This window comes from Microcaecilia unicolor, chromosome 13 (genome assembly GCF_901765095.1).
Source record: "Microcaecilia unicolor chromosome 13, aMicUni1.1, whole genome shotgun sequence".
Taxonomy (NCBI): Eukaryota; Metazoa; Chordata; class Amphibia; order Gymnophiona; family Siphonopidae; genus Microcaecilia; species Microcaecilia unicolor.
Genome location: NC_044043.1, coordinates 92,967,249 through 92,992,069, shown reverse-complemented (window position 1 = coordinate 92,992,069; position 24,821 = coordinate 92,967,249). Strand labels below are relative to the sequence as shown.

At 42.8% G+C, this 24,821-nt stretch overlaps 1 protein-coding gene across 1 annotated transcript in view; it reads left to right on the top strand.

Moving 5' to 3' along the window:
- HSPG2 (heparan sulfate proteoglycan 2) overlaps nt 1–24,821 on the top strand; it is a 428,317-nt gene that overhangs the window by 160,535 nt on the left and 242,961 nt on the right. The window contains 3 exon segments of the mRNA XM_030222172.1: nt 14,948–15,057; nt 15,703–15,761; nt 20,301–20,461. Of these exon segments, the coding sequence (XP_030078032.1) occupies nt 14,948–15,057; nt 15,703–15,761; nt 20,301–20,461 (330 nt within the window).

The following is a 24,821-nucleotide window of genomic DNA, read 5'->3' as shown; positions in this document are numbered from 1 at the left end:
GGATGGACCACTCTGCAACCAAGACACGTCCCTTATACATGTTTATCTTGACAGAGGCTTATTTTAATGAGTCCTTCATTTTTCTGTTTTAGCAACATCTACCAAGTCTGCCAGTGTATCCCCAAGGTATTATCCTATTTTAACAACATTGGTGCTTCTAAAATCTCTGATCCTGACCTTTCTCTGCCTCTGCCCTGTATAATTAGGAATTAGGATTGGCTCAGTGACAATGCTGTGCGATGCCTTGTGAAGAGCCTTGAAGATTTCCTGGATCAGAGTCTTTGCACCTGGGGTTACCTGAACACACGCTCAGCCCCTGGACAGGAGGCGGGAGCCACAGCTATTTAAGTTACCAGCTGGTGGCCAGATTAGAGCCCATGAAACAGGGATGTGGAGGAAGCCTCAGTGCTGGTTTCCAGCCTCAGTATACAGTACTACTACTACTTAACATTTCTAAAGTGCTACTAGGGTTACGCAGCGCTGTACAATTTAACATGGAAGGACAGTCCCTGCTCAAGGAGCTTACAATCTAAAGGACAAATGTACAGTCAGACAAAGTTCCAATTTCGACTGACCTAGAACTAAAAGACTAAGAATTATTGAGCCTAAATGAACCAGCTATCCTAAAACATGACGTGGAGGGGCATAATTGAACGAAAACGCCTATCTCCATGGGCGTTTATCTCCGAGAACGGGTCCGTGAAGGGGCGGACCGAATCGTATTTTCGAAAAAACATGGACGTTTATCTTTTTTTGAGCTGGGCGTTTTTGTTTTTCAGCGATAATGGAAACCGAAAACGCCCAGCTCAAAAACGAATAACTCCAAGACATTTATTCGTGGGAGGGGTCAGGATTCGTACTGCACCGGTCCACCTCACATGCCAGGACACCAACCGGGCACCCTAGGGGGCACTTAAAAAAAAAAAAAAACAAGGTAAAACAGCTCCCAGGTGCATAGCACCCTTCCCTTGGGTGTTGAGCCCCCAAAATCCCCCTCAAAACCCACCGCCCACAAGTCTACACCATTACTATAGCCCTAAGGGGTGAAGGGGGGCACCTACACGTGGGTACAGTGGGTTTGGGGGGCGGTTTGGAGGGCTCCCATTTACCAGCACAAGTGTAACAGGTGGGGGGGGGGGGGGATGAGCCTGGGTCCACCTGCCTGAAGTCCACTGCTCCAGTGACCTGCATACTGCTGCCAGGGAGGTGGGTATGACATTTGAGGGTGAAAATAAAAAGTTGTGAAACGGCATATTTTGTGGTGGGAGGGGGTTCGTGACCACTGGGGGAGTCAGGGGAGGTCATCCCCGATTCCCTCCAGTGGTCATCTGGTCATTTAGGGCACTTTTTGGGGCCTTATTCGTGGAAAAACAGGGTCCAGGAAAAGTGCCCTAAATTCTCGCTAAAAACGCATATTTTTTTCCCATTATCGGCGAAAGGCGCCCATCTCTGATCGGCAGATAACCACGCCCCAGTTCCGCCTTCACCACGCCTTCGACACGCCCCCATCAACGTTGTCCGCATCCGCGACGGAGTGCAGTTGAAAACGTCCAAATTCGGCTTTTGATTATACCGCTTTATTCGTTTTTGGGAGATAAACGTCTATCTCCCGATTTGGGTCACAATATAGGCGTTTTTCTCTTTCGATTATAAGCAGGGTGGTATTATAGAGTAACTGATAAAAGATTCCACACTCCCCAGTATATGTGTTTTCAAAAGATAAAATATATTAAAGAAGGGAAACACAAGGAGAATTCAGTATAGGCTGATCCTTCAGCCGAGCCTGTTTATTAGTGAGTCTAGCCGTAACGACGACTCGCTATCATGCTCTGTACTTCATCAATACTCCTTATTTCAGAAACCCTTTGTATAACAGTTAAAGGGAAGCTAAACAAAACAGAAGACTGAAAGAAAGCCCTTCTGGCAAAGGAAACACTCAAGGGATTAGTTTTTCTCTTTTATAATAATACTAAAATTTATTAGAGTAAATAAATGGTTACAATAAAAATTCTTGTAATACAGAAAATTGAATTCTTATTTATGTCGAGCAGGGACTGTCTCTTCATGTTCAAGTGTACAGCACTGCGTACGTCTAGTAGCGCTATAGAAATGATAAGTAGTAGTCTTTGGGATTCCGGAATCTTGCTGCTCTTTGGGATTCCGCACAGAGTGTTGCTACAGTGGGATTCCGGAATCTTGCTACTCTTTGGGATTCTGCACGGAATCTTGCTACTCTTTGTCCTTATCCCTTGTTTGTCCTGTTTGTCTGTCCTAATTAGATTGTAAGCTCTGTCCAGCAGGGACTGTCTCTTCATGTTCAAGTGTACAACGCTGCGTACGTCTAGTAGCACTATAGAAATGATAAGTAGTAGTAGTAGTCTTTGGGATTCTGGAATCTTGCTGCTCTTTGGGATTCCGCACAGAGTGTTGCTACAGTGGGATTCCGGAATCTTGCTGCTCTTTGGGATTCTGCACGGAATCTTGCTACTCTTTGTCCTTATCCCTTGTTTGTCCTGTTTGTCTGTCCTAATTAGATTGTAAGCTCTGTCCAGCAGGGACTGTCTCTTCATGTTCAAGTGTACAACGCTGCGTACGTCTAGTAGTGCTATAGAAATGATAAGTAGTAGTAGTAGTCTTTGGGATTCTGGAATCTTGCTGCTCTTTGGGATTCCGCACAGAGTGTTGCTACAGTGGGATTCCGGAATCTTGCTGCTCTTTGGGATTCTGCACGGAATCTTGCTACTCTTTGTCCTTATCCCTTGTTTGTCCTGTTTGTCTGTCCTAATTAGATTGTAAGCTCTGTCCAGCAGGGACTGTCTCTTCATGTTCAAGTGTACAACGCTGCGTACGTCTAGTAGTGCTATAGAAATGATAAGTAGTAGTAGTAGTCTTTGGGATTCTGGAATCTTGCTGCTCTTTGGGATTCCGCACAGAGTGTTGCTACAGTGGGATTCCGGAATCTTGCTGCTCTTTGGGATTCTGCACGGAATCTTGCTACTCTTTGTCCTTATCCCTTGTTTGTCCTGTTTGTCTGTCCTAATTAGATTGTAAGCTCTGTCCAGCAGGGACTGTCTCTTCATGTTCAAGTGTACAACGCTGCGTACGTCTAGTAGTGCTATAGAAATGATAAGTAGTAGTAGTAGTCTTTGGGATTCTGGAATCTTGCTGCTCTTTGGGATTCCGCACAGAGTGTTGCTACAGTGGGATTCCGGAATCTTGCTGCTCTTTGGGATTCTGCACGGAATCTTGCTACTCTTTGTCCTTATCCCTTGTTTGTCCTGTTTGTCTGTCCTAATTAGATTGTAAGCTCTGTCCAGCAGGGACTGTCTCTTCATGTTCAAGTGTACAACGCTGCGTACGTCTAGTAGTGCTATAGAAATGATAAGTAGTAGTAGTAGTCTTTGGGATTCTGGAATCTTGCTGCTCTTTGGGATTCCGCACAGAGTGTTGCTACAGTGGGATTCCGGAATCTTGCTGCTCTTTGGGATTCTGCACGGAATCTTGCTACTCTTTGTCCTTATCCCTTGTTTGTCCTGTTTGTCTGTCCTAATTAGATTGTAAGCTCTGTCCAGCAGGGACTGTCTCTTCATGTTCAAGTGTACAACGCTGCGTACGTCTAGTAGCACTATAGAAATGATAAGTAGTAGTATATCAGTCCAAATTTCAGTATAAGGAAAATAAAATCTCTCTCTTTCTCTCTCTGTGTTTCCTTTGGAAGCTTAACAAAACCTGACTACCAGAAGTTGTGTTTGTCAGATTACTGAAGCCCAATTTTGTCCAATCACTTAATGCCTTATATTTTCTCTCTTACTTATCTGTTATTCTTCAATTCTGACCTCTAAGGTCACCTTCACATAATTCTGCTTTTTTTTTTTTTTTTTTGTATTTTTTCCCAATTATCCATCATTTGCCCTTTGTAACCTCCTTCCCTCGAATACTTATCACTCATACTGGTCCTTCACTGAAAAAGGCTCTGTATTAATTCAGAGTCTGTTTGAAGCAAACAAACAGACACTTGTTAAAGTTTATGGCCCATTACTAGGGCTAAGCAAGCCTGTCTATGGTCTGTGAGAAAACCAAGACACAAGCTAGCTAATTACTCTACTAGATCAAAAATAAGGGAATGTTATATATACAAAGCTGGCTGAACTACAAAACCAGACAGCTCTATACAAAACACCTTCCAATTTTATTATGAAGAAAATTAGCAATAAAATTATTTATAAATCTCAAAAGAAATGAGAGTGTGAAAAACGTCAAAGGAAGTCCCTACAAGCCCTGGTTGAGGAAGTCTGTAATAAATTCATTCATTCAAAGTGCTAAAGATAATGCCAAAAAGTGCATTTCCAAAATGGCGGGCACCAGTTATATTCAAAAGCAACAGACCAAGAAAATAACTTATCTTAAGTCTCTCTTCCTCATTGTTCTCCCGTCTGTGGTATAATGACTTTGTTTTTGGTGGAAGGCAAAAATTTGCACTTTGCCTCATTTATCTCCCACCCTTCCAAACTGGATTTTTGCCCCTCCTCCTAGACCTCCTTGAGTGCTTCCCCCCCCCCCCCTCAAACCTGTAAACCTACCTGGTGCTATCTTGCAATCCCTGGTGGTCTATAGATGTAGTTACGGCATCCCCAGTTACCACTGCCCATTCTGGCTCTGCTCTCAAAATGGCTGCCTCGACTGGAGATTGTAAAGTAGGGGTGGGGGAGGGTACTCTTTGTTTTGTTTTTATTTTTGTTTTTTTTTTTTTGTACTGTGATTACAAGTAGTGCAGTTATGATCTTGCATGGTAGTTTGTATGGTAAATAGAGTGCTTCAAATAAATGATTTTGCTACAAAATTTTAGCAGGAATTTAAACCTGTAAATTTGGGATGCTAAACTCCTTAGGAATTAGCCTCTCTGGAGTTCTGATGTCAGCTGTCATTCCGAGTGTGGTGCAGTGTCAGCCACTGTAAAAGCACCATGGTTTTTAGTTTAGTTTATTTTTTATTAGCTGCGGTCCATTTGTGTTGAGAATATTTTGCTTGGAGGTAAAATATGTTTTTTCATTATTTAAATTATTATATTTTTGGCTTGGATACTGCGGGTTTAGCAGAGAAATGCAGACTGCAAGCTCTGACAATCCCCAGCAGCCCTCATTGGTTCATGTTCACACAACCAACCTTGAGTTTTCAGCCAAAACCAGGTGATGAGTTTTGGCTGCGGTTCAGTTTCAGCCAAAAGCTTTCAGGTAGTTTTGGTGGCAGATTCAAAAAGCAGTTTTGGTCAGCCTCTAGTTAGTAAACCTAGTTCTTAGATTGGAAGAGTTTTGAGGCAGGGACATCTATCTATATAAAAGGCAACCCCAACGTTCTGAAGCCTCCACGGAAGTTGAGGCGCCCGAGATATCCGGTGTGCCCTGGAGTGTCTGCACCGCCCTCGCGTCAAAACGTCATGATGTCGAGGGCGGAGCTATAACACTCGAGGCCCGAAACCGAAACGCCACAGGCACAGCCACGGAGGCGCAGCAAACAAAACCCTACCCACACACAGCGACGCCAACCCCGAACAAGGCAAGCAGCTCGGAGGGAGGGGGCCCCTTGCTAGCGCCCGTTTCATTGCCCTCAGAAACGAGCATTTATTCCTAGTATCATTATAAAGTGCTGAATATGTCTGGTAGTGCTGTCAAAATGGCAAAGTATTATGTTATTAATGGTCCTAGTGTTTGAACCTTGTTCCTGCAATGGCTCTGAACCCAGATCCTCAATTCACCAGTCCTGTTACACTGCAAATTGAACTCAGCTTGTTGCTTCTAGAAACCCACAAGTGTGAGCATGATTTAAGATTTTTAATGGCAGTGCAAAATGGATGAAGATGCCTCCATCTGATTCTCCCAAGCTTTTCTGCTTGCCTGGGACAAGGTGTTTCGCACATGCATCTGGAGCCTTGAGCACAATCTAATACATTGTGCTTTCATGTTGGAAATGATCCCTGCTAATAGAGAGGTGAAATGTGATACACAGTAGCCACAGAAGCAGGAAGACCGGCTGTCGCCTCCCGAGGAGTTAATGGGCATCCCATTTCTGAAAAGTCAGAGCAGATCCTGTTGAGTCAGGTCATAGGAGCCAACTTTTTAGAATTATTGGGGGTGCTAAGCCTAATGGAAACAATCCTTCCCTGGACACATTCAAGCAATTTTCTCAATATTGGGGGTGCTCAAGCACCCACAGAGTCAGCTCCTATGAGTCAGGTAAAAAAATATCCACTGGAATGGCTGCTCCTGTCTTGGTATGGGAGCGTCCGTTTTAGCCATAGAATGTTATTAAATGGACTTAGGGGAAAAAATTTACTATTCCTGGGACAAGCAGTACAACATGCTTTGCTCCGTGGATCTTGTCAGGTGATTGTGACCTGGATGGGCCACTGTCGGAGACAGGGTGCTGGGTTAGATGGACCGTTGGTCTGACCCAGTGTGGCGATGCTTATGTCTTATTCTGCCCCACTGTGGGCAGTAGGGGAAGTGCTGCTCTCGCTGTTCATTCCGAGGTCTTTTTACTAAGGCGTGCAAAAAAAATGGCCTGCGCTGGTGTAGGCGCATGTTTTGGACATACGCAGGTCCATTTTCCAGCTCTCCTGTTAAAAAAAAGGCCTTTTATTTTGGGGGGGGCCGAAAATGGACATGCGGCAAAATAAAAATTAGCGCGTGTCCATTTTGGGCCTGAGACCTTACCGCCACCCATTGACTTAGCAGTAAGGTCTTTCGCGTTTAACCGGGCGCTAATCATCAGTGCACGTACACTGCCGATTACCACCCCGGTTAGTGCTGCACGGCAGAAAATAAAAAATGTTTTCCGACGCGCGTATCGGAGTTGTGTATAAAATGGATTTACCATGTGAGGCACGCGGTAGCTAGGCAGTAGTTCCAAATTGACGCACGTTGTAGGCGTGTACGTAGGCGCCTTAGTAAAAGGGCCCCTTCTTCTCCCAGCAGCAGGGAGCACCTTTCAGGTGATGCTTTCTCACGACCTGCTTGGGTCTCACACACTGCCCCACGGTGGGCAGTAGGAGAAGTGCCGCTATCACGGTTTGCTCTATTGTTCCAGCAGAGGGAGCCCTCTTCAGGCAAAGCTTTCTCACTACCTGCTCTGATCTAGAACTCACTGTCAGGATGGAGGCTAGCTGGGATTCTATCCTAGCAGCCCTTACAAGACACTGTGCCACATGCTTTTGCGGGAATAAGGTGAGGGAGTGGGGGACTCTGTGTTCTGCATGTGATCTTCTAGCAGTCCATAAGCGGGAGGCTGTGTGCATTGATAACCGTAAAGCAAACCTGTTGGAAGTCCCCCTCATCCCAGAGATGCCAAGGGTTGAACCATCCTAAAAAGTGAAATTTACCACGCCAAGGAGTGAGCTTGAAGGCCAAAGAGTGAGATTTTTCAGATGGTACGTCCAGGGTATAAATCTAGAATGATTTAAGTGTTGTATTGCTTTACAAACGAATCAACATAGATGAAAAAGGGAACAAAAGAAATTGTGACGTGAATGAAAAGAAGGAAAAAAGGAACCAGAGGCATCAGATATAAACCAGTAGTTAGGCTATCATATTTCATGATTGTTCCCCCTTTCTTTGATTGATGGTTACAAACGAATCAAGGCAGCATTAGATGATATTGGCTTTTCTTTGGAGCCTCTGAAACAATACAGACAAAGCGGGGAGCAATTTGGTTAAATGTTTTGATCTGAAAATTGTCTTCCACCTCATAGTTAAAAGTATGTACATCGGTTTTGAAGTAAAGGGAAAAGGGACAGGGCAAGGGGAAGGGGAAGCTGTAAGCAGGAAGGTATGCTCAGATTTCTTCATACTGGTTGGACCACTTGCAGGCTTATTTTCGAAAGAGAAGGACGCCCATCTTTTGACACAAATTGGAAGATGGGAGTCCTTCTCCCAGGGTCGCCCAAATCGGCATAATCGAAAGCCGATTTTGGGCGTCCCCAACTGCTTTTCATCGCGGGGACAACCAAAGTTCCTGGGGGCATGTCGGAGGCATAGCGAAGGCGGGACTTGGGTGTGCTTAACACATGGGTGTCCTCGACCCATAATGGAAAAAAAAGGGCGTCCCTGACAAGCACTTGGATGACTTTACTTGGTCTTTTTTTTGTTACGACCAAGCCACGAAAAGGTGCCCGAACTGACCAGATGACCACAGGCGGGAATCGGGGATGACCTTCCCTTACTCCCCCAGTGGTCACTAACCCCTTCCCACCCTCAAAAAAATAGTTTAAAAATATTTTTTGTCAGCCTCAAATGCCATATGAGTCCATCACAGCAGTATGCAGGTCCTGGAGCAGTTTTAGTGGGTGCAGGGCACTTCAGGCAGGCAGGCGGACCCAGGCCCATCCCCCCCCCATCTGTTACGTTTGTGGTGGTAAATTTGAGCCCTGCAAAACCCACCAGAAACCTACTGTACCCATATCTAGGTGCCCCCCTTCACTAGTAAGGGCTATGGTAGTGGTGTACAGTTGTGGGTAAGGGGTTTTGGGGGGCTCAGCACACAAGGTAAGGGAGCTATGTACCTGGGAGCTTTTTCTGAAGTCCACTGCAGTGCCCCCTAGGGTGCCCAGTTGGTGTCCTGGCATGTGAGGGGGACCAGTGCACTACGAATGCTGGCTCCTCCCACAACCAAAGGGCTTGCATTTGGTCGTTTCTAAGATGGGCGTCCTTAGTTTCCATTATCGCCGAAAATCAGAAACGGCCAAGTCTAAGGACAACCATCTCTAGGGATGACCTAAATGTCAAGATTTGGGCGTCCCCGACCATATTATCGAAATGAAAGATGGACGCACATCTTGTTTTGATAATATGGGTTTCGCCAGGACGTCCTGCGAGGATGTCCTCAGGAAAACTTGGCCGCCCCTCTTGGTTTCCTTCTCTAAGGCTTCCCTCTTGTGAAAGCAGTGATCAAGATGTGCACTGATACTGAGGTTCTGATGAGTGAGAAATAGGGTTCAGAGTGTGTGAGAGTGAGTGAGCTTTCAAATGAGCATTACACGCTCTTAATGAACGAGACTTGGTATCTCTGTCATCCACTGTCAGATCTGTTGGAACTGGCCGTGATTCTGAGCTTGACCAGGCTGGCATAGCAACAAGGGGGGCTCTGGTTGAAGAATCATCGGTATTTAGCAAATGAAGCAGCAACCCCTAATAACAGTCTCCATGTTTCAGCAGAAACAGCTGCGAGGCAAAGGTTCTGCCCCCCCCAGGGAAGCCAGGAATGAGATTTGGCTGGAGAGGACGATTCCTCTCTCCACCTTTTTAGCCTCGTGGCGCTGGGATATGTTTTGTTTAACGAACAGCTGCACCTCCCGGCAGCTTGCTCTGTCCTCGCTGACCCTGACTCTTCTCATTTTACAGGGACTATGTGCACCCCTAACTGTGGCACCCGAAACAGGAGTATTGTGTGCAACTGGAATCCTGCACCCAGCTGTGTGCAGAGGCAGGGTCTGCTCTGAGTTAGCTTCTCAGGTTCATTTCAAGAGACCTTGCTTCAAATGCTATCTTGGATTCTTGCTGTTTGGAGTCTCTGAAAAAAAAATAGTAATGAGAAACGTTACAATATTTGGATCTAAGTATGAGTAGCTTAAGGGAGGGGAGTAAGGGGGAGGGGGAGAAAATGTAAAAATATATGATGGTATATTTGCTAACCTGTTACCCACCGGTCCGTTTGGTTCTTCACTGGTTGTATATTGAGAATGTTGACTGTCAAGTTGGTTGTACCATCAATAAAAATGTTGAAACATAAAAAAAAAGATAGTAATTAAAAAAAAAATATATATATATATATATATATATGCTACTCATCCTTAGTGCTTGGCAGCTTACAACTATATAGTCATAATGTCATACAAACAATAAAACAATATAAAATAACACATAAAACCAAATGAAATATTCATAGAAATAAGAAAAAAACGAGACATAGAACAAGTTCTCACCTTGTAATCTTTTACTCCTGTATTGCCTTGATGTAATTTCAACTGGAGGGTGGCTTCATCATAAAGCTCATAATTTACAGCCCCAAGTTCTAATCCCATCTCACCCACTTATGTGATCATCTGAAACATCTTTGTATGCCCTTTTGGTAGAGGCAACTTGTGGTCTGAAAAGCAGACTCAGTCCTGAGCCATGATCCCAGTACAACAACTGAATCTAAACTACCAAACCACCTTGAAGAAAATGACAGACCTTCAGTAGTTTTTGTAAGTCTGTAAGGCCTGGTTGTTCAAACAGGCTTTTTAAATGATTTTGTTTTTAATCGAAAAATGAAGGCAGTTAAAAACTAGGTAGCCTATATCCAATCTGCCCATCCATGCCATCTACTCTCCCTATCACGCCCTTACAGATCCTATGTACTTGTTCCAAGCTCTCTTGAATTCAGATACTGTTTTTGTCTCAACCACCTCCACCGAGAGGCCGTTCCATGAATTCACCACTCTTTCCATGAAGAAGTATTTCACATCTAAGTCTGTCCCCTTTCACTTTCATCCTATGCTCCCTTGTTTCAGAGCTTCCTTTCATTGAAAGAGATCTACCTCCTTTGCATTTATGTAACATAGGTATTTAAATGTCTCTATCATATCTCCAGTCTCTGACCATTCTTCAGAAGTACACATACTGAGATCTTTGAATCTATCATCATACGCTTTATAATGAAGACCACTGACCATTTTAGTAGTCGCCCTCTGGACCAGCTCCCTTCTGCTTATCTTTTTGAAGGTGTGGTCTCCAGAATGTCACACAATATTCTAAATTAAGTCTCTCCAGAGCCTTACACAGGGGCATCATCACCTCCTTTTTCCTACTGGCCATTGCTCTCCTTATACAACCAAGCATCCTTCTAGCTTTTGCAGTCACCTCTTCTACCTTTTTGACCACCTTAAGATCATGACATGCGATCACACCCAAGTCCTACTCAAACGTTCTTCACCCCCTAAACTGTACCGTTCCCTTGGGTTCTTGCAGCCCAAATCCATGATCCTTCATTTTTTTAGCATTAAATCTTAGCTGCCAAATTCTGGACCGTTCTTCAAGTTTTGCTAAGTGACTCTTCATGTTACCCCCACACCATGAGGGGTGTCTACCGTGTTGCATATGGAATGTATTCAGTTTTAATAAAGTATGTTAGCGTGTTGTTTGTTGTACATGTACTGTTAGCTCAAAAAGGAAACATTTCTTGACCCTAATATGCGGCTCTTAAAAAAAAAATGCATCAAAGAGATCTACATGACATAATCATTAGTACTTAAAAACCAAGATCATACAATAGCACAATTGTAATAACATCAAAGTAAATGACAGAGCCATAGTTAATGCGAAACGGAACAAAATGACAGAAGTGATTAGATGACACAGCCTTAAAGGAATGGGATGCAATCACAGAGTCGCAGAAAACCAGTAAGACTGGACATAGAGAATGAAACCACCAAGATGACAGTATATCAAATGTTAGAAAACACTCTAAATTTAAACCTGGGGAATTTCAAACCGTCTCAATTTAAATTCTAAATACCTAAAAAGTTTGAAATATAGGTTTTCCGGGTGTCTCACCTTGTAATTTCTAGGGTTACATAACCATAATCGTTTTAAATAACTCAATTAGGAACCTCAAACCTCCTAATAGGGAATACACAGCAAAAAAAAAATTTTCACCGTCCACTATTTTCTTCAGGAGTGATAGTATCCTACTCCTGAAGAAAATAGTGGAAGGTGAAAAATTTTTTTTTTTGCCTGTGTATTCCCTATTAGGAGGTTTGAGGTTCCTAATTGAGTTATTTAAAACGATTATGGTTACGTAACCCTAGAAATTACAAGGTGAGACACCCGGAAAACCTATATTTCAAACCTTTTAGGTATTTGGTATATCAAATGTGAAATAAGGCTGTCAATTCAAGAAAGGGCAGGAAATAAATCCAGCTGATGTTAATGGTTATAAATTGCATTCATGTGACTTGTACGGCTTCTCTCTGGCCATCTCTGAGGAAATCTTTCATGAGCCAGGACTATGATTTGCAACTCTCTGCTCAGCAGGCAGCCGATTTATTGACTTGCCAGAAGGAGGACAGCAAGGTCTGGCCAAGCTGTAGGAGTCCAGGGTCTCCCCTTATCCTTCACGAAGAAGGGCTTTATGATCACTTCCCCCACCCCCACCCCCCACCATGTAAGAAGTTCTCAACCTGAAACAGGGAGACTTAAGCAATCTGTACGACAGTGATGTAGTGCCCCACAGTGTTGAGGGTCTGTATCTCATTTTCTGCATGAATCTTAAAACTGCCTTGACCAGATCTTTTTACGATGACACTAGGATTACCCTGTATGTTGGGCATTGTCTGCGTAAGAACTGGATGAAGTTTGTAGAGCAGGTTAGCATGCAGGATACTGATAAATCTACAAACAGCAACGTAGAAAATATTTTGGTTTGCCTATTAAACCTATGGCTGATCAGCAAAATATAGCTCAGAATGATCCTTCTTTGGACGTGTCTGCATTTTTTTGGAGACCAACCTTGGTGGCAACTGTGGTGTTGGCACCTGATAAAAACAGGTTTTTGAAGAGGAGGAGTGGCCTAGTGGTTAGGGTGGTGGACTTTGGTCCTGGGGAACTGAGGAACTGAGTTCGATTCCCACTTCAGGCACAGGCAGCTCCTTGTGACTCTGGGCAAGTCACTTAACCCTCCATTGCCCCATGTAAGCTGCACTGAGCCTGCCATGAGTGGGAAAGCGCCGCGTACAAATGTAACAAATAAAGAAAAGATTTTCTTGGCTGTTAGAATTCAAATTTTTCCAGATGTTTCCAGAAACACTCGGAAGAGACGTTAGCAATTTTTATTACCGAAACCGTGGGTTCTTCAGCTAGGGGCTACTTTTTTCTTACGCTACCCTTGTAAATGTGTAGTTAAGTACCAGTCAGTTAGATATGTCTTTTTTGACCCTTCTCATCTCACAGCTTTCTTGGTGTCAAAACAGATCACTTCAATCTGGCTTTAGCCCCCTTCATTCAACTGAAACAGCACTTGCTAAAGTCTCCAAAGATCTGTTCCTGGCCAGATCCAAAGGTCTCTGTTCTATCCTCATCCTTCTCGATCTATCTGCTGCTTTTGACACTGTTGATCAAAGCCTACTCCTTGATTACCTGTCCTCACTTGGATTTCAGGGCTCTGTTCTTTCCTGGTTTTCTTCTTATCTCTCCCAGCGTACCTTTAGTGTATACTCTAGTGGATCCTCCTCTACTTCCATCCCACTGTCAGTTGGTGTACCTCAGGGATCTGTCCTGGGACCTCTTCTTTTCTCCATCTATACTTCTTCCCTTGGTACTCTGATCTCATCCCATGGTTTTCAGTATCATCTTTATGCTGATGACTCCCAGATCTACCTCTCCACATCAGAAATCTCAGCAGGAATCCAGGCCAAAGTATCAGCCTGCCTGTCTGACATTGCTGCCTGGATGTCTCAGCGCCATCTGAAACTAAACATGACCAAGACTGAGCTTCTCATCTTTCCCCCTAAGCCAACCTCTCCTCCTCCCCCATTCTCTATTTCTGTGGATAACAATCTCATCCTTCCTGTCTCATCAGCTGTAACCTTGGGGTCATCTTCAACTCCTCCCTCTCCTTCTCTGCACATATTCAGCAGACTGCTAAAACCTGTCGTTTCTTTCTCTATAATACCAACAAAATTTGCCCTTTCCTTTCTGAGCACACTACCAGAACCCTCATCCACACTCTTATCACCTCTCGCTTAGTCTATTGCAACTTGCTTCTCACAGGTCTCCCACTTAGCCATCTCTCTCCTCTTCAATCTGTTCAAAATTCTGCTGCACAACTTATATTCCGCCAGTGTCGTTATGCTCATATTAGCCCTCCCCTCAAGTCACTTCACTTCCTATCCGTTTCTGCATACAGTTCAAACTCCTCTTATTGACCTATAAGTGCATTCACTCTGCAGCTCCTCAATATCTCTCCACTCTCATCTCTCCCTACATTCCTCCCCGGAAACTTCGTTCACTGGGTAAATCTGTCTTATCTGCACCCTTCTCCTCCACTGCTAACTCCAGAGTCCATTCCTTTTATCTTGCTGCACCATATGCCTGGAATAGACTTCCTGAGCCGGTACGGCAAGCTCCATCTCTGGCTGTCTTCAAATCTAAGCTAAAAGCCCACCTTTTTGATGCTGCTTTTAACTCCTAACCCTTATTCACTTGTTCACAACCCTTATTTTATCACCCTCACTTTAATATTCCCTTATCTCTTGTTTGTCCTGTTTGTCTGTCCTAATTAGATTGTAAGCTCTGTCGAGCAGGGACTGTCTCTTCATGTTCAAGTGTACAGCGCTGCGTACATCTAGTAGTGCTTTAGAAATGATAAGTAGTAGTAGTAGGGGGGGGGGAATTTGTACCTTGCATTAGCTCGATTTTCTGTTGGTTATTGGAATTCTGTATATGTTAGGTGTATTTACTTCATTGTTTGTAATCTTGGATCCTATAGTATGGACCTGAGTGTGATTTTCAATGTATAATTTGCTTTTATTCTGTCTTTTTCCTCTTTTATAGAATATCTATATAGTGATTCATACTTCTCTTTACAAGTGTTTTTGCTTGGTTGTAAATGTGAAATATTGTTAAATAAAAAAAGAAACTATTTTGGTATAGAAATGGTAGGGGATGTAGTCAATGTTCCAGTGGATGGGGTGGAAGTAAAGATGAAGGTGAGGGGCCCAAGAATAAGAATAGAATTCAAAACCAGCCTTTATCTACTGCCAAATTATTGTATTTGTATACGTGACTGGATGGTTTTGGTAAAGTGTTGATGTAGTTCACAGTTGGGGTGCATGCATGCGAAGAGGATCACCGCCAGCCTTTTCTCTAACTCCCATTAGAATGTCCTGTTCCATTGATCTTTTCTTTTTCTTCGACAGTCTATTACCGAGCCCTGGTGAACTTCACACACACCATCGAATTCAGTTCGGCGCTTGATGATGTGTCTTCTGAAGAGTTTCGAGACGTGTCGGAGGCAGTGGTGGATACGGTAAGATGGGATCATTTTCATATTTCTTATTCCGTTGTCTTGATCTAGAAAAGATGAAAGGTCAGAAGTGAAGAGAAAGAGTCTCAGGTTATTTTATGCGTTATCTCCTCAAATCTACAACTTTAGCGTCTAAATGTAAGTGCCATTTGCACAATAAAATTATAGAACTTGTAGCACTTATGTACGTGTAAGTTCTAGACATGCACTTGGTTATGGTCTGTGATGGGAGCATGCTAGTGGCATACCCTGGATTCTATATATGGTGCCCAAATCTGTGCATGCAAATTAAGTGGTTAGTGAGCTCCTACTCGTCCATGCCAGACCAGTCCAGATAAGTGGGTTTTCTCCCCCTGCCATGCTCCCATGCTGGCACAAATAAAACAGACCAGATAAAAAGTCAAACCAAATATTTATTAGAACATCATAGATTGAAACTGCCTGACACAGGCCGTGTTTCGCCCATAGCAGTCAGGGGCTGTATAACATACAAATAAATGTAAAAATAAATATCTAAAAACATAACAGAAAATATAATAACATTAAATCCATGACATATATTTCATAAAAAAGAGAAAGTCACCGAAAATAATTTTCTGCTGTGGTTAGGATAACATCTTTCTCTCTTTTTTTTTTTTTTTTCCCCAGCTGGAATCTGAATATTACAAGATCCCTGGAGAACAGATTGTGAGCGTTGTCTTTATCAAGTAAGTGCCTGTTCAGAGGATGCATGCACTAATCAGCCTGGAAAAGGGCAGCATGCTTCTGCTGTCCTTTCTCTTTCTTTGCCTCATCTGAAGTCCCTTCCCATTAATTTAAAAAAAAAAAAAAATAGTCAACAAACAAGACAGACCTTCTTTTGCACTGTTTAATACATTTTGAAGGCACTGCTCTCAAAAGATAGCTACAAATGTTTTAACTTTTTAAGTGTTTTTTTTAAACAAATTTTTATTGAATCAGCCAAATAACAATAATCCTCCCCCCCCACTCCCCCCCCCCTTATTCCCAGCTATCCAATCTAGTCTCCCAGATCTGGTGGTTTCAGGAGTGGAGGAGTAGCCTAGTGGTTAGTGCAGCGGACTTTGATCCTGGGGAACTGCGTTCGATTCCCACTGCAGCTCGTTGTGACTCTGGGCAAGTCACTTAACTCTCCATTGCCCCTGGTACAAAATAAGTACCTGAATATATGTAAACCGCTTTGAATGTAGTTGCAAAAACCTCAGAAAGGCGGTATATCAAGTCCCCTTTCCCTATTGGAGATTCTAGATGGAATGTTGCTACTATTGGACATTCTACATGGAATGTTGCTACTATTGAAGATTCTACATGGAATGTTGCTACTACTGGAGATTCTACATGGAATGTTGCTACTGTTGTAGATTCTAGATGGAATGTTGCTACTATTGAGATTCTGTTGCTACTATTTGAGATTCTACATGGAATGTTGCTAGTGGAGGAGTTAGCCTAGTGGTTAGTGCAGTGGACTTTGATCCTGGGGAACTGAGTTTGATTCCTACTGCAGCTCCTTGTGACTCTGGGCAAGTCACTTAACTCTCCATTGCCCCTGGTACAAAATAAGTACCTGAATATATGTAAACCGCTTTGAATGTAGTTGCAAAAACCTCAGAAAGGCGGTATATCAAGTCCCCTTTCCCTATTGGAGATTCTAGATGGAATGTTGCTACTATTGGACATTCTACATGGAATGTTGCTACTATTGAAGATTCTACATGGAATGTTGCTACTACTGGAGATTCTACATGGAATGTTGCTACTGTTGTAGATTCTAGATGGAATGTTGCTACTATTGAGATTCTGTTGCTACTATTTGAGATTCTACATGGAATGTTGCTAGTGGAGGAGTTAGCCTAGTGGTTAGTGCAGTGGACTTTGATCCTGGGGAACTGAGTTTGATTCCTACTGCAGCTCCTTGTGACTCTGGGCAAGTCACTTAACTCTCCATTGCCCCTGGTACAAAATAAGTACCTGAATATATGTAAACCGCTTTGAATGTAGTTGCAAAAACCTCAGAAAGGCGGTATATCAAGTCCCCTTTCCCTATTGGAGATTCTAGATGGAATGTTGCTACTATTGGACATTCTACATGGAATGTTGCTACTATTGAAGATTCTACATGGAATGTTGCTACTACTGGAGATTCTACATGGAATGTTGCTACTGTTGTAGATTCTAGATGGAATGTTGCTACTATTGAGATTCTGTTGCTACTATTTGAGATTCTACATGGAATGTTGCTAGTGGAGGAGTTAGCCTAGTGGTTAGTGCAGTGGACTTTGATCCTGGGGAACTGAGTTCGATTCCCACTGCAGCTCCTTGTGACTCTGGGCAAGTCACTTAACCCTCCATTGCCCCTGGTACAAAATAAGTACCTGAATATATGTAAACCACTTTGAATGTAGTTGCAAAATACCACAGAAAGGTGGTATATCAAGTCCCAGTTCCCTTTCACTATTGGAGATTCTAGATGGAATGTTGCTTCAATTGGAGATTCTAGATGGAATGTTGCTACTGTTTGAGATTCTGTTGCTACTCTTTGAAGATTCTACATGGAATGTTGCTAGTGGAGGAGTAGCCTAGTGGTTAGTGCAGTGGACTTTGATCCTGGGGAACTGAGTTCCATTCCCACTACAGCTCCTTGTGACTCTGGGCAAGTCACTTAACCCTCCATTGCCCCTGGTGCAAAATAAGTACCTGAATATATGTAAACCGCTGTGAATGTAGTTGCAAAATACCACAGAAAGGCAGTATATCAAGTCCCATTTCCCTTTCCCTTATCCAGACCTGAGAAACAAACTATAGAATGAGCAATATAACAGGAACTTAACAAGTCAAAAGCCAGCTGCGAATCCTATGTGACATGGCTAGCCAAAAGGGTTCCCAAATGCGTTGAAATTTAGCCCAACGTCCCGGATGGTTCCAGAGCTTTTTAAGTTAATCGCACGGAAAAAAGTCTCACCTGCATCTCTATTTGTTCATTATTCCTGGGGATTATTGGTGTGCCCTGCGTGATCTGTCCTGGGCCCGTCTGTTGAGGTACAAACTTAAAAAAAAAAAAAAGGCAGTGGTTAAAAGCAGAAGGATGCAAGAATATATAGCAGGGAGAGAGGTAGGTAGCACTTCTGTTATCAGTGTTTGGTGGGACCTCACCTGGGGTATTTTGTCCCATTATAGACACCGTAACTCTGGAAGGATAGAATATGAGACGGGCTGCCAAAATGGTGTAGAATCTGTAATAAGAACGAGAGGACATGAAATAAGATTGAAGGGGGGCAGACTCAAGAAAAATGTCAGGAAGTATTTCTTCACGGAGAGAGTGGTGGATGCTTGGAATGCCCTCCCGCGGGAGGTAGTGGAGAGGAAAACGGTAATGGAATTCAAACATGCGTGGGATAAACATAAAGGAATCCTGTTCAGAAGGAATGGATCCTCAGGAGCTTAACCGAGATTGGATAGCAGAGCCAGTGGTGGGAGGCGGGACTGGAGGTTGGGAGGCAGGGATATTGCTGGGCAGACTTATATGGTCTGTGCCCTGAAGAGCACAGGTACAAATCAAAGTAGGGTATACACAAAAGTAGCACATATGAGTTGTCTTGTTGGGCAGACTGGATGGACTGTGCAGGTCTTTTTCTGCCGTCATCTAGTATGTTACTATGTTACTAATAAAATGAGCCGTAAAGACCTAAATATGTATCATAAAGAAGAGGAGAAATGAGAAAGACATTCGGACAGGGTCTATTCAGAGTGGGGGCAGGGGCAAGCAGGGCAATACCACAAGCGAACTGCCTGGGAAAGCTGAATGATGTCATTAAGGCAGAGTACTAGGCACTGGCCGGGCCTATTCCTTAGTGTCTGCCCTCAAGATGTAAATAATGAATAGGCATTCGACCTCTTCCAGACCAAGAGTTCACAATATAAGGCTCTAAGGGGGGGGAGGGGAGAATAGGCTCTAAGGAGGGAATAGGGGGAGAGTAGCATCAGAATGTTTTTCACAGAAAGGGTGGTGTATGCATAGAATGACCACCTAGAGAAGATGATAAAGGCATAAAGTGTAACAGAATTTAATAAAGCCTAGGTATAAGAAGCCAGGGAAAATCCAGAGATCCTCAGGGGTCTACGGCATCGAACCAGGAATGAAACTAGGCAGGCTAGCGGAGTCTTATACCTCTTAACCTGGCATTCTGTTCACTGTGTCGGACTAAGAGAGCAACTACATGGCTTCTTTGTTCAATTTAAAAAAATAGCAGATGATGGTGACAGTTCGATTGGCTGATGGACTTGCGTTCTGGTCAACTTTCATTTACCATACAGTCTCGATTATCCGACCTTCGCTAATCTGACCATCTGGCGTATACGACAGTCCCCCCCTGGTGATGTCATCACATCGCTCTATGTTTTCTGGCGTAGCACAGAGGGAAGTTTCTCATCTGAGACAGTTTGTTTCAGACCCGGGACCTTGCTTTTACAGCCTTTGTTTGCGCATTGTTTGAGAGGTTACCATTGTTTTCCGTATTATCTGACTATTCACTTATCCGACAATAGATCCATCCTGTTTACGCTGGATAATCGAGACTGTACTATACCTTCTTATTTTCTGGGTGTTTTCATTCCAAAAATGCGAGACTTCCATAGCTTTAGATGGTGGAAATAGCCAGGCTCTGTGCAGGACACTACATAGTCCTTTCCATCAAACCATTGGGCTCGTGTGTACCATCCGCTTTTAAAATTATCTGAGGTGGAAGGGGGGGGAATGAATACGAAATGAAGTTTGTGTCCATTGGTATCTATTGAGTTTTCTAATCACTCAGTACTAAAGTTGAGGTTTATTACATTATTGTGTTTCCAAATCCGTCCTGGGAGCTTCCCAGCCAGTCAGGTTTTTTAGGATATCCACAATGAATATTCACGAGAGACATTCACATGCAGTGGAGGCAGTGCATGCAAATCTCTCTTCTGGATATCCTGAAAACCTGACTGCCTGTTGATCCCCTAGGACAGGGTTTGGGAGCCACTTCGTTATTGTATTAAGGTTCTAGAATTGTTTTTTTATTGATGCCAATAATAGATTTTTTTTAAAAAGTTGATCGAGTTGGGAATGGAACTAGGATTTAAATTGGTGCGTTCTGATCAAAGAATGTCGTTGAATCTCAGGTTAGTGCTGTAGTGCATATCAAATTCCAAGGACTTTGCCTCTGTTATGAATCTGCTTCCCTTTGTCTGCATTTCAGGGAGATAGATGGGAATGTCTTTGTGGAGCTGGATGTTGGTTCCGAAGGAAACACAAATGATTCCCAGATCCGTGAGGTGCTGTATACGGTGGTGGAGAGTGGCTCCATTGCGTCTTACGTCACCTCTACTGAAGGCTTCCAGTTCCGTCGCCTTGGGTCTGGTAAGAGTCTCTGCTTGTTGGAATGGGGAAATTGGACCTCTGAGTGCAGAGGCATGAAATCGCATAGACTAAGAAGTAGAACAGAGGCAAACAGTTGTGTTCAAAGTCAAATTTGAAGCATTTATTGAGTGCTTCCTTTAGATATTGCCCCCTCCCCTTATGTATTAGAAGGAGAAAAATGTCCTTGAACAGTTGTCCCCCTTTATATGGGTAAAATAGTTGATGCTAGGCCTACATGTTCCCAAATGTTCTTTACCCTGTAACATAGGAGCCGGCTCTGTGGGTGCTTGAGGACCCCCAATATTGAACAAAGTCTTTGTATCCAGGGAGAGGTGATTTCTGTTGGGTTTAGCACCCACAATAATTTTGAAAAGTTGACTCCTATGCCCTGTAGCACTATCTTGCCACAAAATTTTCAGTTTTTCTATAGGATGTTTGCAGCTTTTCAGGCATCCCATAGGATTCCAAACTTGCCCTGAATATTTAGAATAGCTTAGCTATTTTTTAAGCCCATGGTTTGCAGACTGATCCTTCAGGCCCACCTGGCTGCTGTGGTCTTCAGGATATCCAGAATTAATATACATGAGTTATATTTTCATAACTGGGCAATGCATAATCATTGTAGATACGCTGAAAACCAAAATGGTTGGGTTGGGGGTCTTGGGAACCAAACTAAGTAATTGTGGCCTGGATTAGCCTCTGTTTATGCCTTTTAGAGAGAGCTCACCTGTTTAACCATTGACTAGTTAGCCTGGTCTTTGCCTCTAACTCATTCTTTAGGAAGAAGGCTGTAGGTATTTATCATTACACCCTTGAAACAATTCTGTTTAGAAATTGCGACCATGAGTGGGATGAGAAGAAAAATGTTGTGTTTTATAATGAAGTTGAATGTATAGCTCCCTGGCCAGTGTTACCCATACAGGGGGAACGATCTGCAGTCGTGGAATTTTTAGCCCTTTGGTTGGAATGTGATCGAGTGGATATTTGTTTTTTGTTACTCATAAGGTTAAGAGCTATCTTTGTATGTATGTATGTATATATATATATATATATATATATATATATATATATATATGTATAAATGTATATGTATGTGTATATATATATATATATAATAATTATTTTTTTTAAATTGTGTTCTCTCTGTCTTAGTTCATTTTGGAAAGAATTTGTACCACGGACAGTGAATTCAAGCCACAGCCTGAGCTTTTGAGCGATCAGTTTTATGATGGAGATTAGTTGCTATCCCCAGTATATTACTGGAGCAGATGAATGAGCTAAATATTACACAAATGTGGGTCCATTAAATCAATCAATCAAAATCTGATTGTGGGTTTGGCAAATTGCAGGGTAATGTGGTTAGACTCGTTCCCAGCTTTAATAATCAACACAGGACTATTCCACCAGTTGTAAAGGTGATGCCAATTCTGAGGAACACTTTTGGGGCGTCCAAAGATTTGCTTCAGGAGAGATCATATGTACTTTGATGGATGTGTTGACATCTAGCATTTTGTCGCTTCTTCAGAGAGAATTCTAATTTTCTGAGAAAATGCATTGTAGGTTCTTTGTGGGCTTTGCAATATATGTTGATTGACTACAGCCCACATATATATAATATGTCCAATTGGTTTATGTTCTGGTGAGGTTTTTCTTTATTCTTGATTACATGAATTATAATATAATTGTTGTCATTTATCTAATTGTGTGTGATTGTGGTGTTGGATACGTAAGATGTACATCTAGGGACCTTAACGTGGCTTGCAGGAACATCTGTCTGTAACTGGAAAAAATGATATCAGTTGTTCCTTAGCGATCCGTTCCATCGAGGTTTAATGGGGTGGGGGAGGGGTACAGTGGGGGTTGTTTAGTGAGCCATTTCAATGAGGTTTATTGGGGGTGGGAAGAGGAGTTGGTTGGTGAGCCATTTCATTGAGGTTTATGGGGAGTGGTGTTGAGTTCCCTGTGGTTGGTTGGCAATCCATGCCATTGAGGTTGAATGGGGGGGGGGGGAGAGGAGTAGAGTGAGGGATAGTTGATGAGCCATTTCAGTGAGGCTTATGGGGGGTGGAGTTAAGTAGGGTTTCTCAGTTATGGACCTAGAAAAGATAAATCCCCTTATCTACATAAAAATTTTCAGGGTGGAGGGAGTAAACTCTTTGCATTTATAAATTGGGAACAGTAATATCCTCTAGCTTTGAGATCTGGTACCAATTTCTTTGTGTTTTAAAATCATTTTTTTTTGGTAGGATTGTGTTGACACATTAATTGTTCATCTGTTTGAGATTAGTAATGCGCATGAGTAATTTGGAGGACTGGGTTAAATGTGATTATTCAGCAGTATTTTTGTTGTGCTCCTTGAGAAAACGTGGAAAACGTTGGGGGATTTCTCAGTCACAGCCTCCATTATGGTAATAGCATTGAGATTTGTGACAGGCTGTTTGTACAGGTACTTTTGCTCTCTCTGAGGTTGACCTAAGTAAAATATAAACAGAAGTAGTTCAGTGTTCAGGCCATTTCTCCATCCCTTCAAATTATTTGTAGATTTAACAGGGTAAAAATGTTTTGACTTCTAGCGGAAACATTGCCTCCATCTGTGAGTATGGAGCCATCAGGTAAGAGTTGAGTGTTCTTTCCTTGTTTGGCATGTGCTGTGTCCATCTACATTCTTAGCATGTATTGTGTGTGTTGTAAGCCCCTAGCATGTGCTTTGTGTGTACATTGGGGGACCTGGCAATCCATTACAGAGTGAGGTAGATGATGAGTGTTGTTAAAATCAATACGTTAGTATGAGGATGTAAATGGCAGAGGGATGAGGGCTTGTCATTTTCTGCTATGAAGTACCCCAGTAGACGTTGCCTGTTTTACCATGGTGCTGAAAAAGAAGTTTTAGGCTTGACTTACAGCATGTGTGGTGTTTGGTTGACTTTGTTACTAGTTATATACGAAACCAACTTGCCACAGCTGGTGATAAACATTGGAGAATTTGGGGAATGCATGGAGTTTGATATCATGATGACTGGAAAAATAATCTCAAATGAGAACATCTTTTAATTGATGGGGGAAATGAGAAACGTCAAGGGTTGGGTTAAGAATGGAAGAGTAGCCATGAAGAAGGATCAAGAAACTACAGAACAGAGAGTGTATTTAGCATGCTGCCTGGTACTGTTTCTTTAAAGCCTGAAGTGGACGCTTTGGATTGATGATCTATGTATTTACGATGAACTTGTCCAGTGTCCCTGGCGCTTGTTCCCACCACAGTGCTTTTTTGGGGTTGATGCAGTGTTAACGGACATTTCCATGACTCCTTGAATAAGTCATTGCCGATTAATGTCTGTGTTCTAAGACCTGGTGGGCATCTTGCCGAAAGTGCAGCTGGCATTTCTGGCAAGTGCTTTCCTTGGAGTCTGGCCAAATGCTTCTCGTGTTTAAATACAGAGTGAGAGAGAGAGGTGAACGCCCTCATTTGCCAATTCAGGTTCTGTCACTAAGCTCTGTACACATAGAAGTAGGTGTGTAAAGGCACGTGCCTCTTAATACACTAAAAGAAATGTTTTATTGGCTTACCGCTGCCTACTGATCGTCTGCCAACTCTTACAGTTCTCTTGAGGAACCTGTGGGATTAAACAAGTACGTGCCTGCAGAGAAGTCCAGTTTTAGTGCACTGGTTCATTAGGGCTTGTACGTGGGTCTGCTGTGTAGACATTCACCATAAATAGGTCCAGGTACTGGTTTAGTTTGCATATTTCAATCATTGTGAAAACTGAAAACCAGACTTGTTAGCAAGTAGCTGAGAACCACCTTTCAGTGATTAAATACAGTCAACCCTTGATTTAACGGACTAATTGGGGGAGGAGGTGTCTGTTAAATCGAATCATCTGTTAAATCGAAATGTTCGAAAAAATTGCATCTATGCAGTGTTAAAAGCCATTTAGCTATACACGAGAACTTAACGTATCTTGTATTAATACATATTGTACATTCAGATAAATGTTTTGTTTTGGAATTCTGCTGCTTCTGAATTCTGAAATATCAGCTGTGACCGTTGAATAACTAATGTCATTATAATACACACATAGCCATCTGTTCAATTGTAGAGTTGACTTTATGCACTAATTCTTTCTTATCAGTGTATACTTAGGTTGCAATAAACTACACAACATTTACGTGATGGGTGATCCAGTCTGAATTGTACATAGTTTCATCCCTATACATGGCCAAGAAAGGTTTCATGTTTATAGATTTTGCTCTTACGGTGTCTGGGACTTCAGAGGGCTGTCAGAGACCGTACCCGTTCCCATTTCTTTGTGAAGTACTGCCCTGCCAATGACGCGTGAGAACCGTGATTCATCCTGGAGACTAA